At 37.0% G+C, this 20560-nt stretch overlaps 2 protein-coding genes across 2 annotated transcripts; both read right to left on the bottom strand.

The window, feature by feature from the left end:
• Positions 1-977: 977 nt before the first annotated feature.
• On the bottom strand, positions 978-11604 carry LOC113138055 (uncharacterized). Its single transcript, XM_026320182.2, has 15 exons — positions 11400-11604; positions 8952-9108; positions 7916-8106; positions 7565-7669; positions 6316-6454; positions 5915-6062; positions 5644-5776; positions 5065-5217; positions 4329-4366; positions 4170-4199; positions 3907-4073; positions 3073-3494; positions 2864-2963; positions 2056-2413; positions 978-1690 (listed from the first exon to the last, which is right to left on the bottom strand). Exons 2-15 carry the CDS (start codon positions 9078-9080, stop codon positions 1608-1610), a joined length of 2196 nt encoding a protein of 731 aa, XP_026175967.1. The 5' UTR covers positions 9081-9108; positions 11400-11604; the 3' UTR covers positions 978-1607.
• Positions 11605-11757: 153 nt separating this feature from the next.
• taldo1 (transaldolase 1) lies at positions 11758-19638 on the bottom strand. Its single transcript, XM_026320183.2, has 8 exons — positions 19463-19638; positions 16202-16325; positions 15559-15666; positions 15290-15421; positions 13927-14102; positions 12841-13038; positions 12387-12532; positions 11758-12241 (listed from the first exon to the last, which is right to left on the bottom strand). The coding sequence occupies exons 1-8, from the start codon at positions 19560-19562 to the stop codon at positions 12209-12211; spliced, it is 1017 nt and encodes a 338-aa protein (XP_026175968.1). The 5' UTR covers positions 19563-19638; the 3' UTR covers positions 11758-12208.
• Positions 19639-20560: the final 922 nt, after the last annotated feature.

Raw genomic sequence — 20560 nt, 5'->3', positions numbered from 1 at the left:
ATACATTGATAACGTGGGAATGATCACATACCATAACCTAAGTGTCAGAACTGAAACATTAGCTGCAAAAGCAGAATACTATGCTTTTCAGATGAATTTTTTTGTATGTAGCCAAAAATAAAAATAAAAAGATACAGTTAAAAGACAGGCAGGAACAGTAGCACTGATGGCAAAGGATGCTAAGCCGTGTGACTGGTCAGTTTTCTGGAGATGTCATTTTAAGATTGTCACAGGACTGAAATGGCAACACATTAAAAATAAGGAGTGACCTCAGGTTTTATATTTCCAGACCACCTTTGTAACGTTAATGTTAGATGCAGCTCAGGTAATTTCTTTTCAGCTTTTCAGTTGTACACAATAATTTTAATAGCTACACATTCTGATCTTACAGTTGTATTATCCTATAATTAACCTCAGAAAAGACTTTACACTTTGTGTATATATTGTATTGAGCAAAATCTGTTGTAAGATAATCATAATAGTCTAAGAACACAATTTTGTAGAGTTGTCTTTTATTTATGTTTATATATGTATGCAGGTATGTTTTGTTTATGTTTTTTAATAACTAAACATGTCTTTAACTTTCATTATCTAGTTTGTGCTTTATTTTGATGGATTTATACAGCTCATCCTGATCATTTTGAGTGTTCAATGTGTTATTCACCGTGCTTTCTAATTGTTTGGGTTTAGTTTATCTTCTATAAAAGGCCTTTGTAAAAGTGCAATATAATAAACATTTTAGCAGATATTTCGGTCTTATCATGTCATCTGAATTATGAGCATGATGTCAATGATGAGGTTAAGTAAACTGACTCCTAGGTGCACATGCATTTTTGAAAACCTGGCTAACTGATCACCAAAAAGTACAGCTTTGTAACAACACAACAATAAAATATAATTCCATTTGCAGAATTGTTTAATTATTATTTTATTCAGGTTATACCAACAAGTTATATCAAAGTGGTATGAGATTATGTCTTATTCCCTTCTCAATATTTATAAACATCGAACAATGCCATGTGGGTAGCTATTTTAACTGGATTTCATTGTTTAGCCATTGTTAAGTTTTCTTTTAATATCATATGCTGACAGTAAGTGAGGGGGAAGAGAGTAGGAATAACATACATCAAAGTTCCTGAAATCATTAAGCCTCCACATATAAGCAAATTAGAATAACTTTTTGTATTATGCCTTGTCTGTGTCACAAAATCTAGTATCCCACCACTGCTGATGAGGTGAAATATGAGACTGTATTTGACTGTAGTGTGCTATCAGTTTTAATTGCTTTTCTCAAATGGCTGAAATATACTGCGTGATTAAATTTCCAGACATCCCAAACACAGTTCTCATTTAGGAGTGGGACCCAAATGCAAGCACAGAGAGCGAGAAAGAGATATTAGCAGGTGAACGAACAGGGTCTATGACATGACAAACTGGTAACTGAAGACAAACTGACTGGGACAGAGAGGGAGAAAACAATCAGGGAGCTAATGACAGGGCAAAACCTTAAACAATAATGGACAAATCAAGGAACAAGAAGTCGTACAAAATAGAGTCCAAGACAGGAAATGAAAGTGGGAATCATGAGATATTGCCCAGTAGTATGTTCACAAAAGGAAGATGTTTTGATGAAATATGCTGAGAGTTGTCAGAATCACTCCTGCTACCACGGCTGAGGTCTGCTGTGGAGCTGCAAAAGAAGAGAAAAGGTTACAAAGTTGTATTTACAGTTCACTCACTGTGTGTTTGTGTATATACATACATACAAAAAATAATATAACTTGGATCAATTCTTAAAATATAAAAATAGTGAAATCACTCAAAATAATGTTTATTGTGAATTACACATATAATAAATCTATATTATAAAATACACATTTTAACTCATTTCGAGGCTCCCTTGTGGTTGTAGGGCCAAAAGTAGTTGTTTAGTTTGTTTTTGCCAATATCAATTAACAATTTAGCTTACAAGTCAGTGAATTGATATTACTTTATCATAACAAAACAGAACAACAAACAAGCACTTGTTGTTTGCTTGTTTGAAAGACATCTTACCATGTGAGGTGCTGTTCTGTTGGTTGTTCTGTGCCACTGTGGGTTTTGTAATGGTAGCAGCAGTAGGATTATTAGTATTAGCATTATTGCCATTGATATTTGTGGTAGCAGTAGTAGTACTACTACTAGCACTAGTACTACTACTACTAGTAGTAGTTGGATTAGTGGGAGTAGAATCAGGTGTAGTTGTGACTGGAGGGTTGACCAGAACACTAACTGCTCCTGATTTTATGGTGTAGGTCTTTGTAAACACACTGTTAACCATTATATTGCTATTAAGTGAGCGGGAACACAGGTTTGGGCACGTCTGAGACGGCATTGTGGCAATGCACAGATTGACCGTGCACTGGATGAACATCTGCACAACACAGAGCACATACAGTGGATACAGTTAGCGTGAAGTCACAGCTCAAAAACCTTTTGGTAACTCCTCAACAAGACATTCATCGCTGGCTTACAGAATTTAAATGCTAACGTCAGCTCACAAGAACAAAGTCAACACACTCAGAATGTTTAACTTGGTTGCCATTGTAAATTAATGAAAAACATGTAGCACATCTGAGGATGATGGGAATGCCATTAGTTTTGAAGGTATTTGGTCAAAGAACAAATAAACAAACTCATATTTAATTCCATAACAGTAGAAAAGTTTGGAAATCATCAAAGTTATTAAAATTCATCTTCTATCCATGATTCTCAAATATTTAAACACACCAGGTCTGTGCATGTAATGTATGTAAAAACTTCTTTAGCCGAATGTGTCTGGACTTTTAGAAAGAATACAAATGTGTTGCATGACAGTACATACCGTTGATCCTTTGATCTTCAGATTGCCTAAATCAAGGCGATAAACCTTGACATTGGTTTGGTTTGTAGTAACCGGTAATGTGCTGCTGGAATCCAAACAACTAAATGAAAGAAAGAGAACTAGTCAATAATTCTTTCAGACTGTTTCAGTACATCCCCTATTCAAAACGGTAACCTCAGACCCACTCAAACAAATCAATTATCACTCACCCTTGTTGTAGAAGGGGGTGGAATACTGAAAAGTCCTCCATCTCAGACTCAATACATTTGCTCACTATTAGTTCAGCTCGAGGCACACTGCAATTGGACCTTACGTAAAGGTCCAGCTGATTGAGCCTGAGCTCAGATGAAGTGCTGTTACTCTCTGATGTTTGCAGTTGTCGGCGCTTTCGTCTTGACTGAAGAATCTTTGTAACAGGCCCTTCTTCTGGCCTGTGAAATTCTAGCCAAAACTTAACCACGCCGAAGGTCTGTACCTCTGTAGGCATGCTGACTTTGTACTCAGGTCCCCTGGCTTGAATTCCAGGGATCCGACAGGCCAGAGGCAAGATGAGTGAGGGCTGGCGGCTGACCACAGTATACGGGTGCACACTTTGCAAGGTGTTGGTGTAAACCAGCTCTGAACCAGAGTGCTGGAAATCAGGAGAGGGTGAGAACAGTATGGTTGAAATTCACATTCAACTCTTTCTACCTTAGCAGACTGAAAAGCAGTCTTACTGTCCTGTCTGCCCTCGACCTCAGGTGTACTCTGTGGCAAGTGGAAAAAATCTGATCTCATAGAAGTTGAACTGACTTAAATCAGTAAAGACAAGAGTTTCAAGCCATGTTAATTTACTTTGTACTGCTGCAACCCTTTTCTTACTTAACTTAACTCTTAACTTGAATGTGCTGGAGCACAGAGTCAAAAACACATATCGCCCAGTATTTCTGCAGTACAGTGTATATAAAAAGTTTTTTTAGTCTTTTAAAAATGTTTAGGTATATGTCCTGATGGGTTAAGTCCAGAAGATGGAAAGAGAAAGAGAGGTAGGTGCAGCATGTTACCACTGTCTTGGTGCCACAGCCATTCAGGGAGATGTGTGCAGTCAGATATGTGCTGTTGTAGCTGATGGGACAGGTGGGGCTGTTGAGCTGCAGCTCAGCGAGGTTGATGCCATCCAGGGAGGTGATTGGCAGCACCAGTATCATCTCTGTCTTTGTACACGTCAGCTCTGCAGGTAGAGAGCAGCAGACTCTTTGATTATTCATAAATTCTTATCTAGAAATTTGAATCACATTAACGGCTCTTAAATAAATATTTTCCCAACCTGTTCCCTGGGGTAGTGACCTCGCTTCCCCTGAAACGTGAAAAAAAGTAGATCTTAATAGTCAAAAAAGCCTGCTTTAAGGTTATGGTGGTGTATTGTGAGCAACAGTAAAGCATAACTGGCATTCTTATGATGGTTCAAGGAAGCTGAAGGTCTTACTTTGGTATAGCCACACACATCTGGGCTCTGACTGCAAACTGGAAAGACAAGAAGTACAAATCAAACTGTCATGTATCTACTCTTTGAGATGGCGACATTTCACTGATTGTGAAAGCAGGTGAATAAGCTCCTGTAATGAAGCTATACTGTAGTTTCATGTTTTGGACAGTGAACAGTGTAGATACAGCACGAGGACAAACAGGGTAAACAACAACGAATGAAACAAAGTTCTCCTGCTGAAACTGAACTGAGGATTAATAGTTAAATCAAGTGGTTGGTTTCTTAAAATACTTCAACCTAACCAGGACATTTTAATGCACTTTCCATCATGGCTTTTAGTTCAATACTGATATTGATTGATTAGTAACTGCAGTATAATATACTGCATTTTATATTATGAACAAAGGAAAACATTTGCATTCTTTAAAAAAAATGTGTCTCACCTCAGATTATATGTAGAAAATCAGAAATCACTGCAGTAATTTTAAAAGTAGCTTTTCATACAGACTCCAGAACAGATTTCCAGAACATTTTCTGTACTTTAAGATACTGGCATAACAAAAAGTAACTCCATTATTATAATAGGTTACTTGGTTTAGTGCATTGATTATAGGTTTGATGAGATCACTTAATAATAGTAAAAAATAATAAAATCATTTTTTAAAGTATTCCTGACACATCCCCCTGCTCATGGGAATCCAGACTGTGAAACTAACATTAGTATGTCTGGCAGTACCTCTGAGTATTTGCAATAAAGCAGATGGGCAAAAGACGGGCCAGTTTGTTTTCAGAGCGGACCCAGGCCATGGTCATCATTGCCAGGGGGCCGACTGATTGGAAGCCAGTCCTGTAGAGTTCAGGGGGACCAACCACTGCTATCTCTGAAACACTGCAATCACAAACAGGAAACTTATCAATGTTAGCAGAATGAGAAAGACAGGGAAAACACTCCTCAGTACAACTGAAGTTTATCAGTTGTATTAACCTCGTAGCCAGATAACGGCCTGAATTAGCTTGTGTTGTTGTGTCACATAAAAAGCTGCAATTATTAGTCAAGAAAAAAATAATATAGAATTATTCATTTTTTATTCTTAGCTTAACTTTAAGAAAATTACTTTAAAGTTTGAATGTTTACTAGGTTTTCTAGTCAGATTTGAAGAGATTCACTCACTGGGCTCTGGGAAACTGAGATGGACACTTTAAGTTATACAGTATAGTTTGTTTATATCAGGTGTAGTAAAGCTCCTATAAAACTAGCTTCATCTATTGTATTAGTGTTAATACTGGACCAGTGTCACTGGCCTGCAGGACATACCTCTCCAGCTGTGACACAAAGTAGACGTTGAATGCCAACTCCTGGTAAGGCATGGCAACCAGCATCGAGTTGTCTTTGGGGGTGTCACCTGTTGCCACAGGTTCCTCGGAGCAGCTGGTAGATGACTTCTCCACTAGATGGAATGAGAATTAAAGATGTTTTTATAACTTTAAATTGTAACCGAGGACAAAAGGGAGAAGTGTAAAAGGAAGAAACTAAAATGGGACACGACAATATATTGTGCTTAGTAATATACATGCAACATTAATACCTGTGAGAGAGAGGTGCACAGGGATAGAGCTGAGAGGACTGTCTGTGATGTGGCTTATTGTGGGTGCAGGGATCAGGTCTTCTGCCATCAGGTAGATGAAATACTGTCCTGCTGGTGCTTCTCCAGTGAACGCTAACATGCATTCCTCCTGGTAAACCAGTTTAACCAGACAGAATGTAACTATTTCAAGTCGTCACCGAGCAGAAATACTTTTAATGATGAAGGTCAACACAGAGATCTGTGAGTTACTGACATTGTCTAGGGATATTTTCTCGTCATAATGGGAGGCCAACTTTTATTTTTAGTTTTATTTATTTATTTGCAATATTGATGGGCATTTTAAAACTACTGTGTTTTGTTATTGTGTGTACTGCTTAAGGAAATGCTGAAGTTAGACTCACCTCATCCAGTTCTATAAAGGAGTGCTGAGTGCAGTTGAGACACTCTCCCTGTTCAGGGCGGGCAAAGCGGCATCGCACTTTGTCTCCATCCAGGTCTTTTGTGGGCAAATGGAAGTCATGAGGACAGTTCACTCGGGCCCTGATTCCCACAAGACAAAACGAATCAGAAACAAAAAGATAATAAGGTTCTCAATCATAAATACTGCCAAAACAAAGGACAAAAAAAAAAAACTAAAGTAGATGGGAGGAAATATGTAGATGCAACTGAAAAAGGTATATAATATTACAATATTTCTCATATAGAGCCAGTAATTTTATTGTGTTTATGTAAAAAAAAAGTTGAAATGCTTTATTTTTTTAACAAATTTTTGTACGGATTAAACAAACAGAGCCAGGCCACCAGTTTCCTAGTTTGCCATCTTCATGCTAAGCTAAATTAGCCAGCACCCGGTGGCTAAACCTGAAAATTCATGTAGGTTTTGTCAGAGATTAACACTCTCACTACATGTAATGATTAACTACTGTACTAAACTTTAAGCATTGAACTGAAACGAGAAAAACCAACCCTACACTAAAACACTGTTGGCCACTCATTGGGGCAAATAACAATATCTGTGATAATATGCAGATAGTTGCTTATTTACAGTTACAGTAGAAGTTATAAAATAACCTAAACCTTTGGAGCTGTGTTTGTCTCCATCTGGTAAATATATTACCAATAACTACTTTAAATTAATCAATCAACATTTGAAAGTTTATGTCTTTGTGTATGCACAACAAAATTGCAACTGTTTCAACCTACAAAGGTGCATTTATGTTTAAGTACACACACATATTTATAAATGTATCTACACATGAAATATGGGTTTAACCCTCTGATGCGCTCAAGCACATTTTTGTGTCGAAGGGACATTAACGTTCCTATTGACTTTTTTGAAGGCACATAGAAGTACAGAACTGAGAACAAACCTGTTCATGTGTGCTGCCATCTGATGAATGTAATCAATAGTATTTTAGCTCTGGTTTTGGTCACTACCAACTTCTGAGGAAAATATCTGGCTCTTTAGCTGCTAAATTGTGTTCCACTATTTAGTTAATTGTCTATCTGCTGTTTGGGGCTAAACAAACAATGCACAATGGGTTTTTAGCAGTTTTTCATCAGTACAAGCAAAATCTGAATTAAGTAGTTTCTTACAGCAAAGGCACTTTTGAAGACTATGTCGGAGTATTGTTGGTAAGTGCAGGTTACCTTAGAGGAGGAAGGAGAGCAACATAAGGAGGTTGGTTGAGTTTTCCATTGTTTGCCCGAATGTTTGGTCCTGCTTTCATTGACACATAAATTTCTGTCTTGGACCTAAATGTTTAAGAAGAAGTAAGATTAACTTAACTTTATTCAAATCATCATGTCAAAATATCTCGGTAAAGATTCTCAGCACTATGAAAAACAGGTACTGAGACACTAAAGAGTGAAAAACAGGCAGATGAAACTTCATTTCCTCAAATTAATTTCTTTTCTTTCTTTCACATCATAAAAATGTGCAGCTATAAAAGGAATATGAATATTAGGGGTCCAGACAGTGTGTGTGCATAGGAGTCATACCCTAAACTGATGGTGGCGCTGTAGTTACTGGGTACAGTTTTTTGCCACTGGCGGACACACCAGTTAGGCATGGGTTTGGTTCCGTTGAAAGGTGAGGAGGTAGTGTAGACTAAACAGTCCTCTCCTTTGGCACACAGTCCAGATAAATCTGGACAAGGACTGGGAGCAATGGCACTGAAAAAAGCCTGAACCTGCAAGAAGCAAAGGGGCAAAATCAAAAATTTACTTTCATGTGCATCAACTGATTCAACTGAGGATCAAGAACCAGCAGGGTGAGTTCAATCTGCCCTGACTCACAAAAATAAATCACATTAGTAACACTTGCAGCCATTTCTCTGTAGTTCATGGGGTATTTAAACACTTATTTTGGCTACAGATTGATTCTGACTATAAAAGCAAAAAGACTTCATAACTGTATTAAAACAGTAGGTTGCAGCATTTCTGGCCAAGTGAAATGCAGTGTGAGTCAAACACTATGAAGCAAACACATTATTCTTAATTTAGTAGTTATTAATTAATTAATTATAATTATAATTTGGTTATTCACAAAAATGGCCACATGTAATTAAAAAGTAAGGGTTAGTATTACGGGAATTTAAATTGTGGATTAAGTCACTTGTAATTAAGGCTTTCTTTTTTCACAGGGATGTTAATAGATTTACTAACACAAATAAAAATCCATATTGAATCCCTGAGTGCCTTTTTAAATCTCTTAGCTGAGGACATTTTTAATAACAAGGTTTGGAATGAAATAAAATCACAATAACCAATTTTTAATTTTTTTTTTTAAAGACACAATTCAAAAATATTTCTATAAAAAAACACACAATGCTTAAAAAAATAAAAAGTTCTTCTAACCAGGAAAAAAAGTTTTTTATTATTTTAGTGCTTTTCTTCGAATTGTATAAAATCCTTGATAAATAATAGAAATGTATGGTTAGGAATATGTAGTAAGGGCTATTGGCCAGTGCTTCAGAGTTGAAGACTAGAAGACAGTGTAGCAACAAGTTTTCTGAGGCAAGAAAATGTTGCCCACTTTTTCCCCTCCATCGCTGTCCAGAGGCACAGCGTGCACTGTCAGCCCCAGAGAAGAGGCTTCGCAGACTGGACCAAACAGGAACAGGGCCAGGCCCTGCAGCACGATGCTGAGTTTCAGTCCAGTCATCGTCTCAGGTTGTCAGTCAGACAAGAACCTGTGGGAAACGCAAAGAAAGTTTAAACTCTCATAGCTCATAGCTGGTATCCATAGATGTTATGGAATCAGTTTTGTGATGACAATGTTAACAACAGACAGAAACTGGCATTTTATGGTTGTGATGCCTGTGGTCTGCCAGTTCAAAAAGTTCAAGTAAAAAATAGAGTGCCCATTTAATCAGAGCCAGATATCAATAATTGATTTGACTTATTGTTGAATTATTTACAGATCAAACTGCTTTATAATCTAAAGCAATATTAGGAATTACCAACTCCAATAAAATTGTTGATTTTTTTAGGTGATTTTTTAAATTGCTGTGCACAGAGCTCTTGCTCTTGTATTTTAAATCAAATCTCACTTCTCTTCCTTTACATGCAATATATATACTGTATGTATACAACAAGATTAAAGTCTTTTCTCAGTCTGCTCGTTGTGTTGTAAATATGGGCGACACTAATTCTGATCCTTCATCAATCAAGCTTTTTTTTAACCTCTTGTAGGCTACTCACATCGTACAGCTCCTGTTCTTCAATATGCATTTAAAGAAACATTCAAAATGAACCTATAATTAAAAGGGTGGAAGAAGTTGGGGGAACAGTATGTGATTAGGTTTTTGCACAGTAACAGATTATTATAATGATGCACAATGTGAGTATTACAGTTTACACCCTGATGTGTGGACACTTTTAATTGGACACAAGGAACTGTGCCAGGCTGAGCTGAGGTTCAGTATCACATACATGAAGATTTTGTTTTATCAGTGTAGTCAGATGTGACGCAACAGATGATTAAACAAAGGTAGACAGGAGGAAATTTAAAAAACTTCTAAACATGGACTATAAATATCAGAATTAGGGTTGGATCACATTTAAAAACTTCAGTAGCATTTGCCTCCATTAGTAAAAGGAGTGGTCACATTTCTTTCCTTTTCCTTTTTCTTTTTTAGATTTTATTTAAAAAACACTATTTGTCAACATTACAAATGAAAACTACCACTGAGTGGTAAATGTTACATTCAAATATAATCACAGCTCTTTGTCTTCCTATAAATTAGATTTTTGGTCTGATTTTGGGTTGTGAATTTTGAATGTCTGCATTTCAATGAGGTGCTCTCAGTTTTGCTCATTTAATAGTTGACTTTCCTTTTCTTAAAACCTAAACGTTACAAAATACATGGTCATCCAATTCTGCATCTTGTTGTTTTATTCTTCTATTCCTACAAGTTATCTCCTGATTCAAGATGTATGTTTAATGGAATAATACATGAGTCTTGAGGAGGTACACCTGTGACATCTTTTAAAACACAAAGACGTTTTAATTAAACTGCTTCTTTTTGTTTCTTTTTTTTACTGTACAAATAGTTATGGCTAAGCAACACCCATTAACTAATGACAATTAATCTCAAATCTCTACAGTACTAAAAGTACAGATTAAACAACCTTTAAACAATTACTAAAAAGTAGTACATGTACAGCAACAACTAAACTCAAACTCTAGGGCCATAAAAAAAACATCCCTCCATGTTCTATTTCCAAACCAAAAGCCCTGTACATGGTATTTAACATTTCTCATGTGTGTTTATGAGATAAGGCTGATACCAAGAGAATAAAGGCTTAATTTATATAAATATATATTCTTTTATTGTACCCTTTAGCAGGTTAACCTTGCCCTTAAGATGCACAGTGTGTTATGTCTCTACATTACTGGGAAATCATTCTCAAAACAGGAATGCACATATTTCTGCAACCTGACTGACTGCTAGCTATGCCAAGCTTTCAACACAAGAGAAAGCATGCATGCTACTCACAAGGAGCTGCTTGGCCATTTCAAAACTGTACAACACACTGCCCTTTTAACTTTAATTATAGCATTAAACTGTTAAATAGTTTTCAATTCCCTGTTTTCTTCTAAACTGACAGAATTACAGTTTTACAGTTAATCTCCAACCAGCAGAATTATATCAGTGCCATGTTTCTTCAAAAAAATGTACTCCTTTAAATAAACACATAAAAATCCTCTCAGGTGGCCGCTTGTTCTATTGAAGCTTCTGGGGTGGGATAATTCTGTTACAGGACTTTCTTCAGTAGAACCTGTGTTACTCTTAAGTTCTGCACATTATTGCTTTCATATGCTAAAAATGTACAAATGTTTTCTAGTAAACCAGATGAACAATTCAAAGCTTTGCCTGGGAAATTACAGAATTTGGTAAAATCACTATTTCTAGAGAAGAAACAAACTGAAATACAGCAAAAGCAAACCACATTAGAATAGTTAAATAAATCCCATTACCTTATGCCACATCTCATTTGAAAAGTTTTACTATCCCACCTAATATCTTGGTCTGTTCCGGCATCAGACAAGAAGCATTAAGAGTTGCCAGTAAATGTGTGATAGTATAGATAGTGAAGGTGGAGTTTAGCTAAATCGGGACAGACAGAATGGAGTTAAACTGGCTCGACCAGTGACTGTACAAAACGTAAGACAATAGCTGCCTGACAAGAGAAGGGTTACGGGAAACTGCTGAGAGTAATGCTAGTTAACTTGTTTACTTACAATTGTTGCATCTTCCATTTCTAACGGCTAGCTTTACTGACACCATTAATCCACTAACAAAGACCGAAGCATTTTAAAAACAAAACACACAGTGTCAAGGCTGAGATGTTTCTTTATTTCAAAGAGCAAAATGTTATATTTTAAGGAATGATGGTATGATAGCCAAAAAGTGCTTGTGGTCCTTTATGAGTGGTCACAAGTCTAAGCCAGGTCTCATAAAGACATTTCTTCTGCAAAGTTGTTTGTTGTTCCTTTCTGGTTACGTTTCTGGTACATAATACAATATTTTACAACTCCACACTCATTAGCATCAGTCACCAATATATTCATCATCAATATATGTTCAGGGTCAGAAAATTGTCAGTAGTCCCAGCCTAAGAGAGGAAAGGGTCCATTCAGGAAGGAGGTCTGAGGTTTGGTCCGATGAGAGGAGGAAAAGCCTTTTAGTGCTTAGGACCCTCTCTCAGGCAGTTGAGGACAAAGAGAGACACTTCCAAACTTCGTATATTTTCTTCTAACATGGCCCAACAGACCAATACTGCCCACTACTGGCCATTTTTCACATTAAGCATCTTTTCCTGTGATGGTAAGAAAAAAAAACAAAAAACAAAGAAACAGGACAAATTGAAAATACCATGAAAAGCAATAGTAGTTAATTCGCCTACACAGACAGAGATGCATACAAAACATGCATTTGTAATAACAACAACTGATACCACTCACTTTGATCATGGTCTCCAGTTTGATGGCGTCCGCAGCAAACTTGCGGATGCCATCAGACAGTTTCTCTACAGCCATGCGGTCTTCATTGTGCTGCCAGCGGAAAGCCTTTTCATCTAGGTGTATTTTCTCCAAATCACAGTCCTTGGCTGCAAAAACAAACCATCAAGGTCTGTGCCGAAATGTGCACAAGGATCTTACATTTCAGTTTTCATAGCAACCCATCCCCCTGCCCCCAACAGCGAACAGCAGACTGCTTTAAACAGAATCAAATGTATGTTTTATTTTGTCCTCAAGCATTTTTTGTACTGAACTATAAACAAAAAAGTAAGGATATGTTCTGAAAAGTTTTTCAAAGTTTGTACAATACATTCATGAGATTTCAACTTAAATGAATCCGGATGTTGTTTGAGAAACTAGTGTTTGGCAGAAAGGCAAACAAATCACAAAACGGTACCTTTCTCCACACTGAGCGTCTGTGTGACGACGCTGTGGTCCTGGCTGAGCTCCGCTAGCAGCCCAGGCGAGATGGTGAGTAGGTCGCATCCTGCCAAGGCTTTTACTTCCCCTGTGTTTCTGAAAGAGGCGCCCATCACCACAGTGCTGTAGCCAAACTTCTTGTAGTAGTTGTAAATCTTGGTCACACTCAACACACCTTAGTGCAGAAGAAAGGAAGGAGGACAGAAGGAACATTCAAAACCAAAATGCATTAAAAATCAAATATAACGTCTGGTTTTCACAGAAACCGGGATGTGCTAATTCTCTTGTGCGTGTATACAGGGTAGACGGTATGTGGCCACTGGAGTCAAGATGATCAGCACTGGTTTTCACTAGACCACAATATTTTGCAGAGCTGATTGTCATATTGTGAGAAAAGGTGAATTTGTTTTTGATTTAGAAATGCAACATCTCTGTCATGCACTTAGCTTTCTGAGCATTATCATGAAATCTGTTCACCTATTCAAACAAGCTGTACTTTGGTCTTAAACAAGGATTGAAACCACATTAGCTGGATGGGGGACAGGGGTTAAGTTGAAAAAAATATATATATATATATATATGTAAAATTAAATTATGAATTTGATATCAATACATGTTTACCCTTTTTTCCATGAGATAAAAACAACAAATAGAGTAGTCTCATTGACAGGAAAGACACCTGTGACCATAACATTCATTTAACTTTTAGTGCAGGGGTCATTATTTATACTGCTGTCATTATTTTGCAGCCTATAAACAGATTACCTTTAAGTCAGTTCAGAAAGATAATCTGGAAAATACTGGACCCTGTTTTTATTATACTTAAATACTCTGCTTAGATTATTAGTCCAAATACAGTTACATTATTATACATGGAAAACATTCGGACAGACGAACTTTTGTGTCCAGGAAAGTGTATTCACCTTAAACAGACATCTGCATCAGCATATTTTGACTTCCTCTACAATGCTACATGTTGCATATTTAAACAATGCTAGCTTCCCCTCATGACCTATCGTGACATGGATGCTGGAGTCACAGTACTAAGGGTGAAATTTATTACCTGGGTCTTCGTGTGGCTCGAAACTTTTGCGGTCTGTGTTCTCCTTGTACCAGTCAAAGATGCGTCCAACGAAGGGGGATATAAGGGTTACCTTTGCTTCTGCACAGGCAACAGCCTGAGCAAAGGAGAACAACAGGGTCATGTTGCAGTGAACACCGTGCTTCTCCTCAAGCTCCCTGCAGAAAAAAAGAAAAACAGCTGTCAAGATGTGAACATGCCTTTTTACCGCATCCCTGTTCCACCAGAACCTTCTCAAGGTACATATACCCCAGTTTCCTCCAGTGATTATGTCAACACCCCAAATACCAACAAAAACAAACAAACAAAAAAAAAAAAAAACTAAACATCACAGTTTAGTAAAATTACCTCAGAGTGCAAAAACTACAAAAGTATTGCACTGGGTTTGTAATTAGTTTTGTAATTGACTAATCGATAATCTGTAGTCTATAAATAGTTTGACAATCATTGTGTTGAAAGTCCATGGTAACATCTTAAAACATCAAACTCTTTAGTTCATAATTACTGAAAACAGGAAAGTAACAAACCCTCACATTTCAGGAGCTGGACTGGCTGTTACACCGATACTGTAACGTTGTTTTCAGGTAATGTTGGGCATAAGCATTAGCAATAACAACTACAACACACGCTGTTTGTTTATTTTTGCTGATAATATCAGGCTGTTAATACTTTATAAGGCCCATATAGTGATTTTACATAAATTATTACTGTATTTGGATTAAACTCCTGTTATCTGCTAAATTATATATTTGAATAAATCCTCTTATACTGAATTTCATAAATCATGAATAGGTTTTCCCAGTTTGTATTGAAATTTCTCATAGGCTAGAGGAAAACATCAAACAGACACTGTCACATTTAAATGACAGCAGATTTATTTCTGGCAGTCACCAAATAATTGTTTTCATGACCATAAAGGTTGCCCACCAAGCCCATATGTTGAAAACTCAAACAGCCAATCTGTGCTGTTTCTGTGGTACATTATAGTTGCATTAAAGCAGTAAGGTCTTTATTACAGATAGCATCGAGACATGATAGAAAAAGAGATAGAAAGACCATAAAGTTCTGCGACTGTACTCAAATTAGACAGAGGAGGATTTTCTGTGCGAACTTCACTTCACTAACAAGATGCAAGATTAAGGCATATCAGTTTTAAGAGATAAAAACTCCAGCAACACTCGCAGTATTAAGAACTTTACATGAACCAATTCGTTCTGGCTTAAGACCTTAGTCAGGATTAGTGTATTAACAAATAAAGAACACTTAAATAAGATAGGTATTAAACAAAAATAAAAAAAACAAAGAACAAAGGAAAAAAACAAGTAACAATACATGCTGTACTTACTTGCCAGCCTGGATTCCCTCCCATGTTGATGACAGCTTGATGAGCACACGTTCCTTGTCGATGCCTGCCTCTTCGTAGAGAGCAATGAGCTTCAGCGCCTTGGCAACCATTTCATCTTTATCGAAAGACAGTCTGTTGGGTGAAACAGCACAACCATCATGTACATAAACATTTAGCCCAACATTGTTCTAAGACTATTACTTTATTTAGGTCTTCCAAATCTGTATTATTTTGAAAAGTTCAAGAATCACCTTGCTCTTTACACCTACCTGGCATCCACCTCTGTGGAGACTCTGCCTGGGACCTTCTTAAGGATCTCAAGCCCAAAACTCACAAACAGCTTGTCCATGGTGTTGGCCACCTGCTCTTCTTCAGTTCTGAACATAAAAGGAAACATTATGATGCTGGTGGACAATATTGTCAGAGTTCTGCTGAAAAAGGTCAATTTGTGAAAATGTATGTGCAATTGTTATATTATTCTTAATAATGCTATGACTTGACTTTGCACGTTCATATTACAAGTTTGACAACTCATCAGGTTGATGCTGTTTCAGCTTTGGTGAGGTAAAGTACAAAAACACAAGCCCAATCAGCCTTTCTGAAAAATCAGACAATCTCCAACAATTGCAAATGACATTTTTATTTTTTAACCAGATGACTCTCACAAATGAATAAGTTACAGTCATTAAAAATGAAATACTGATTTCAGATTAAAGCCTGCACGTAAACTCAAACACATTTACAGTGAGGGATTATTTACTGTGCGACATCTACCAAACCACATGAAAACGTGTACTTCAATGCTGTTTATATTCAGATTTCTCATCTACTGAATTCTATCAGGTACACAACTAAAGAACGGTTTAATTTTAGATTGTTTGATTTAGCTCTCATTTGTGCTCAACTTCTTACCCGCCTTTGGCGATGCCATATTTAATAGCCTGATCCAACAGTTGCTGATAGGCTGGCATCTTGGCAGCAGCCAGGATAAGGGATGGGTTAGTGGTGGCATCTTGAGGCTTGTACTCATCAATGGCTGCAAAAGGGGAAGACACAGCAATGTCATACAGTCGCCAATAACCTGCTTTCTCAGACTGTATGATATTATTCTTGTAAATATCAACTATCTCAACAAGCCCCAGGATTTGTTCTTTTATCCATTTAATTTGCCAAAACATATAAGAAGGGTTCTGGACAGAGGTGGCATTCAAAATTGTGTGTAGATTACAATGCAACTGTTCACCTTGAATCTTAGGTCATAGACGTAAAGGGTAATGGAAGAAAATACAATCAGTTGTAGTTGTTACGCATCCCAAGTCTCTTTTTTAATACCCTCCTCAGAGGAATTCATGCTGACATTTCAAAGGTCTCCTGAGATACAGTAATTTCCTGTAGTCAGATGTGGATTTTGTCTACGTTTAGCTGAAGAAACAAAAAGAACTCTAGTGTTTAGATTTAAAATGCTGCTGTCTGCTGAAAAATGGTTCCCTCAACTGTACAAAAGCAACATGGTACAAACTTTTATAAAATCCTATTCAGACTCATAAGAGGTAGATGGATCAGTGTTTCCTCTGGTCACATAAACAATACATTGTTTCCCAGCGCCATAAGGAAGACAAAGTCCTGAGTAGGACAATAGTTAAGTGATTTAATACTCTTTGGTTCATTACAACAGACTGGTTGTGTTGTGATCCCAGGCATCTTTAGTCCCCCACACTTAAGAGATCACACTGCTGTTTAAAATTTATACTACTAATACTGAACGAGAGATTAGCTACAAACAAGTGCAAACCTCAACTAGTGGCATCCTTAATGAAAACATTAAAAAAAATTCTTGGCTCATAATATTGAGTTGTTATAATATTTACTGAGTCATGATAAATTGACTAAATTGAATAAATTAGTCATCTTTATGATCTGCAGAAAAATATATACAGAACTACAGGATAGGACTGAACTGCACATTTTAATTTGATATGCATGAGCAGCAGGAGCTTTTCATGGAGCACAGTGGTTTCTGTGTCAGCAGAAGAGCAGCTGAGTCCAGTCAGTGCAGCCAGCTCTTCAGCCTGAGGACAAAGCCTTCCTCTGTTCTGTAACCAGTTATCCCCAACATTTCCTGAACTAAAAAAAAAGGCTCCTTCTGCAGACCAGTGAGTTTGGACTAGATCCTTGAGATCAACAGTTCGAGACCAGGTTACACATCTCAAGTACTGATTACAGCACTATTCCTAAAAGAAAGGGTCAAGACATGCTCCCTATGGAGCATAAAAAATGTTTTGCAAGACTTCCATGATTAGAATTTTCTTGCCACGAGTGATGCTGAAACTTTACAGCACTTCTAGATAAATGATTTGGTGGTCAGTTTAAGGTCCAGAGGGTTTTCTTTAAATCGATAACTATGCTGAAAGAACCTTTTACGCAACCTACAAGTGAAGCAAGTATTTGGTGTTGCACCATGTCTGACCACGTTTGTGCATTTCTTCACCTAAACAGGAGTGGTGCCACTTGATTTGAACACATCTAACATTGCCACAAGTTAAACCTGTGAAATGTTACAATAAAAGCTAGATGTACACAAGCATTTTTAAAAGAGGTCTGCATGACAAAATATACCAATGGCTGTGTAAATATTGAAAATATTAACTTATCACAAACTGCGCATGTTTGCTTTTTCACTTAAAATGCTGACAGAGATGCTCATTATGGACGACTGTGTAAATTAGCATTATGCAACAGACACTGATGCTGTTAATGACTGATCATTGTACTCTGTTTATAATGTAGTGTGCTAGACATTAGGCATGCAAAAATTGATTTAAATTGTCACTGTATTATATTTCTGATTACTGTTTTAAGTGATAGTTATATTTGTAGTTTTCTTTCTATTACCTTGTCAGTCTCCAGCAATGTATTTGATGGCATTAAATTGTATGAAACTGCGTTACATAAACTGGACTGCTCCATTTGCACAACAAAGCAAAACAGGTATTCACCATGAGAAAACAGACAGAAATCAGAAAATAACCTTAAGAAGCTAGAGCTGAATGAATTATTATATATATATATATATTATAATTACTTCATGACTAACTTAGTATTTAAATGCTAATACAAATATATACATATTTTTTTAGCAAAAATGACAATAATTTGTGGGTTCTAGTTTCGCAAATGGGACAACTTGCAGCTTTTCTTTGTTGTACATAATTGTAAACTGAATAGTTCTGGGTATAAAAGAAAAGTTTTAGACTATCTGCCCAACAAAACAAGACATCTGAACATGTATTGTCATGGGCTGTGACAAAGTAACAGCTTTCCCCCCGCCCTTATTTTTAGATTTTACCTGCAAAATAAATGACATATTAACTAAGAAAACACTTTGCAGAACTAGAGATTATTTAAATAGTTTAGTTGCAGGAGTAATTCAAGACTCCATCATTCCTGGTGCGTCCTAATAGTAACATTATCAGCTTTCTAATGTGACACTTGGCTGCAGAGCCACAAAGCAGTTCTGTCATGTCATCCTGAGTCTGCAGGTTGTGCATGAGGAACTGTCTGGCTTGCATCACAAGAGTATTGCTGCACAATGTTCCTCATTTAGACCCATTGGGAAACATGGCCTTTTATTCTGTGGCATGAAAGAGACGAATGAGGAAGGACACACACATACACAAACAGGCACAGGCGCACACAGACACACACACACACACTTGTTGCAATGTAATTCACAGTGCATAGCAGTCTCTAACTTAGTTCAGTTCATACTTTCAGCGCACACACACGCTTTAAGAAGTACAAATTGTAGCTAGGCCGTTTTGTTGTTGTTTTAAAGTAAACACAAAACTGGTATCTTCAACAGAATAAGCTAAGACGTCATGTTTGTTAGCTAGCTTTAGCTCTTTAGCCAGGTTATCAAGTTAGGTGAGGTTTATAACAAGTAATCGGATTATCAGTTTGTAGCCACATTGAAAACTAAAGTAAAACATCCTGGAGCTTATTACTCTGCTAGTTTCGCTAACATTAGCCTGTCGGTCTAAAGGAGACAGATGCTAAGATGACTGTGTGATACTAGCACGGCGGTCATTCACATTAAACTGGCTCCTTCCTGGTCAGTCGCATGCTAACATGCTAACATTAGCATGTGGTAAAAAAAACGAGTTTTTTTATTACCGTTAAAATCTCCGGTGTCCGCCACCACCACAGTGTGCTTCTTCAGCTGGCTCAGCGCTGACTCCATTTTCCGCCGTTTGTCTGGGGACACACTGGACATGATGGGAACAGACTCGGACTCTTTTATACACAGAAAACACGTGAGAACAGACGGAATGTCGGGGGCACGGGAGCGCGCAGCATAAAGAGGAATGCGTCGCAGGGGACGCGCACGTCACTCTTGCAGAAGGCTCGTGCAGAAAAGGTTAGCACGTGAAAGTAGAAACGATAACTTATCGATAACGATAAATTTTAAAGTGGTGGACAGAATAAAATAATGAAACTCATTTTCTTTAGTTGCCTGTTAGTTTACGGATTAAGATTTTACGCATAAAGTTTAAAATAAGACACATTTTATTTTCTCTGTCTTGTAGGCAGCCTGGACTTTGGCGCTGGTCCATTTGTGAGTTTTTGTCTATGTAAAAACTGTTTACTCGGCTAAAATTAACTTTAAAATGCTGTTTGACAAAATAAATGTAACCATACATGACTTTTTATTCCTATTACAATGAAAAGTAATTACTTCAAAGTAAGAGCTAAAAAAAGTTCTTTACACAGTGTCCTAAGATCTATTATAATTTGCAGTTCCTGCACATAAAAGGGGAATTAAGGTTCTAAGAAATATAAAAAAACTTACTTTGGTCTGTAAGCACCACTTGTTATGCTAACAGTACCACTAAGAGGTAATAATTTTGAATTTAAAGTTATTTCTGATTTCTTTTTCTTCATTTTCATTTATTGACACCATCTGTTCAGGTATGTGCAGAGATATGACCATGAAAACGTCTTTTTTGCAGTTTAAACTTGAACTCAGGTCACCAAGTCCTACATTTCCAGAAATAATGTTGACATTTATATAGAAATACATAGCCCTGCTTAATCCTAAACCTTAGTTATCTATTATCCATCAAAGAACAGTTGTGCCTATGCATCAGGTTATATTCATGGTATTTGACAGCATTTTACTTCAAGTTTCCTTTTTAGGCACTTGTGAGCAATAATAAATGGGTTATGGTACACTGTAATGATGTGAGCACAGATGTTTATTAAAGCATCTGT

This window comes from Mastacembelus armatus, chromosome 3, assembly GCF_900324485.2.
Source record: "Mastacembelus armatus chromosome 3, fMasArm1.2, whole genome shotgun sequence".
Taxonomy (NCBI): Eukaryota; Metazoa; Chordata; class Actinopteri; order Synbranchiformes; family Mastacembelidae; genus Mastacembelus; species Mastacembelus armatus.
Note: the sequence above shows the minus strand (reverse complement) of the source record. Positions and strands in the feature narration are given on the sequence as shown.

Bases quoted from the DNA above. Each gene is read 5' to 3' on its own strand.
- LOC113138055 (XM_026320182.2), bottom strand. From the start codon at position 9,080: ATGACTGGACTGAAACTCAGCATCGTGCTGCAGGGCCTGGCCCTGTTC. The intron at 3,495-3,906 runs GTAACATGCTGC...CCTGATTTCCAG, and splicing joins GCTGTGGCACCAAGACAGTG to CACTCTGGTTCAGAGCTGGT. The intron at 2,964-3,072 runs GTGAGTGATAAT...TCTTTCATTTAG, and splicing joins CACCCCCTTCTACAACAAGG to TTGTTTGGATTCCAGCAGCA.
- taldo1 (XM_026320183.2), bottom strand. From the start codon at position 19,562: ATGTCCAGTGTGTCCCCAGACAAACGGCGGAAAATGGAGTCAGCGCTG. The intron at 15,667-16,201 runs GTAAGAAGTTGA...TTTTATGTTCAG, and splicing joins TATGGCATCGCCAAAGGCGG to AACTGAAGAAGAGCAGGTGG. The intron at 12,242-12,386 runs GTGAGTGGTATC...TTACCATCACAG, and splicing joins AACTGGAGACCATGATCAAA to GAAAAGATGCTTAATGTGAA.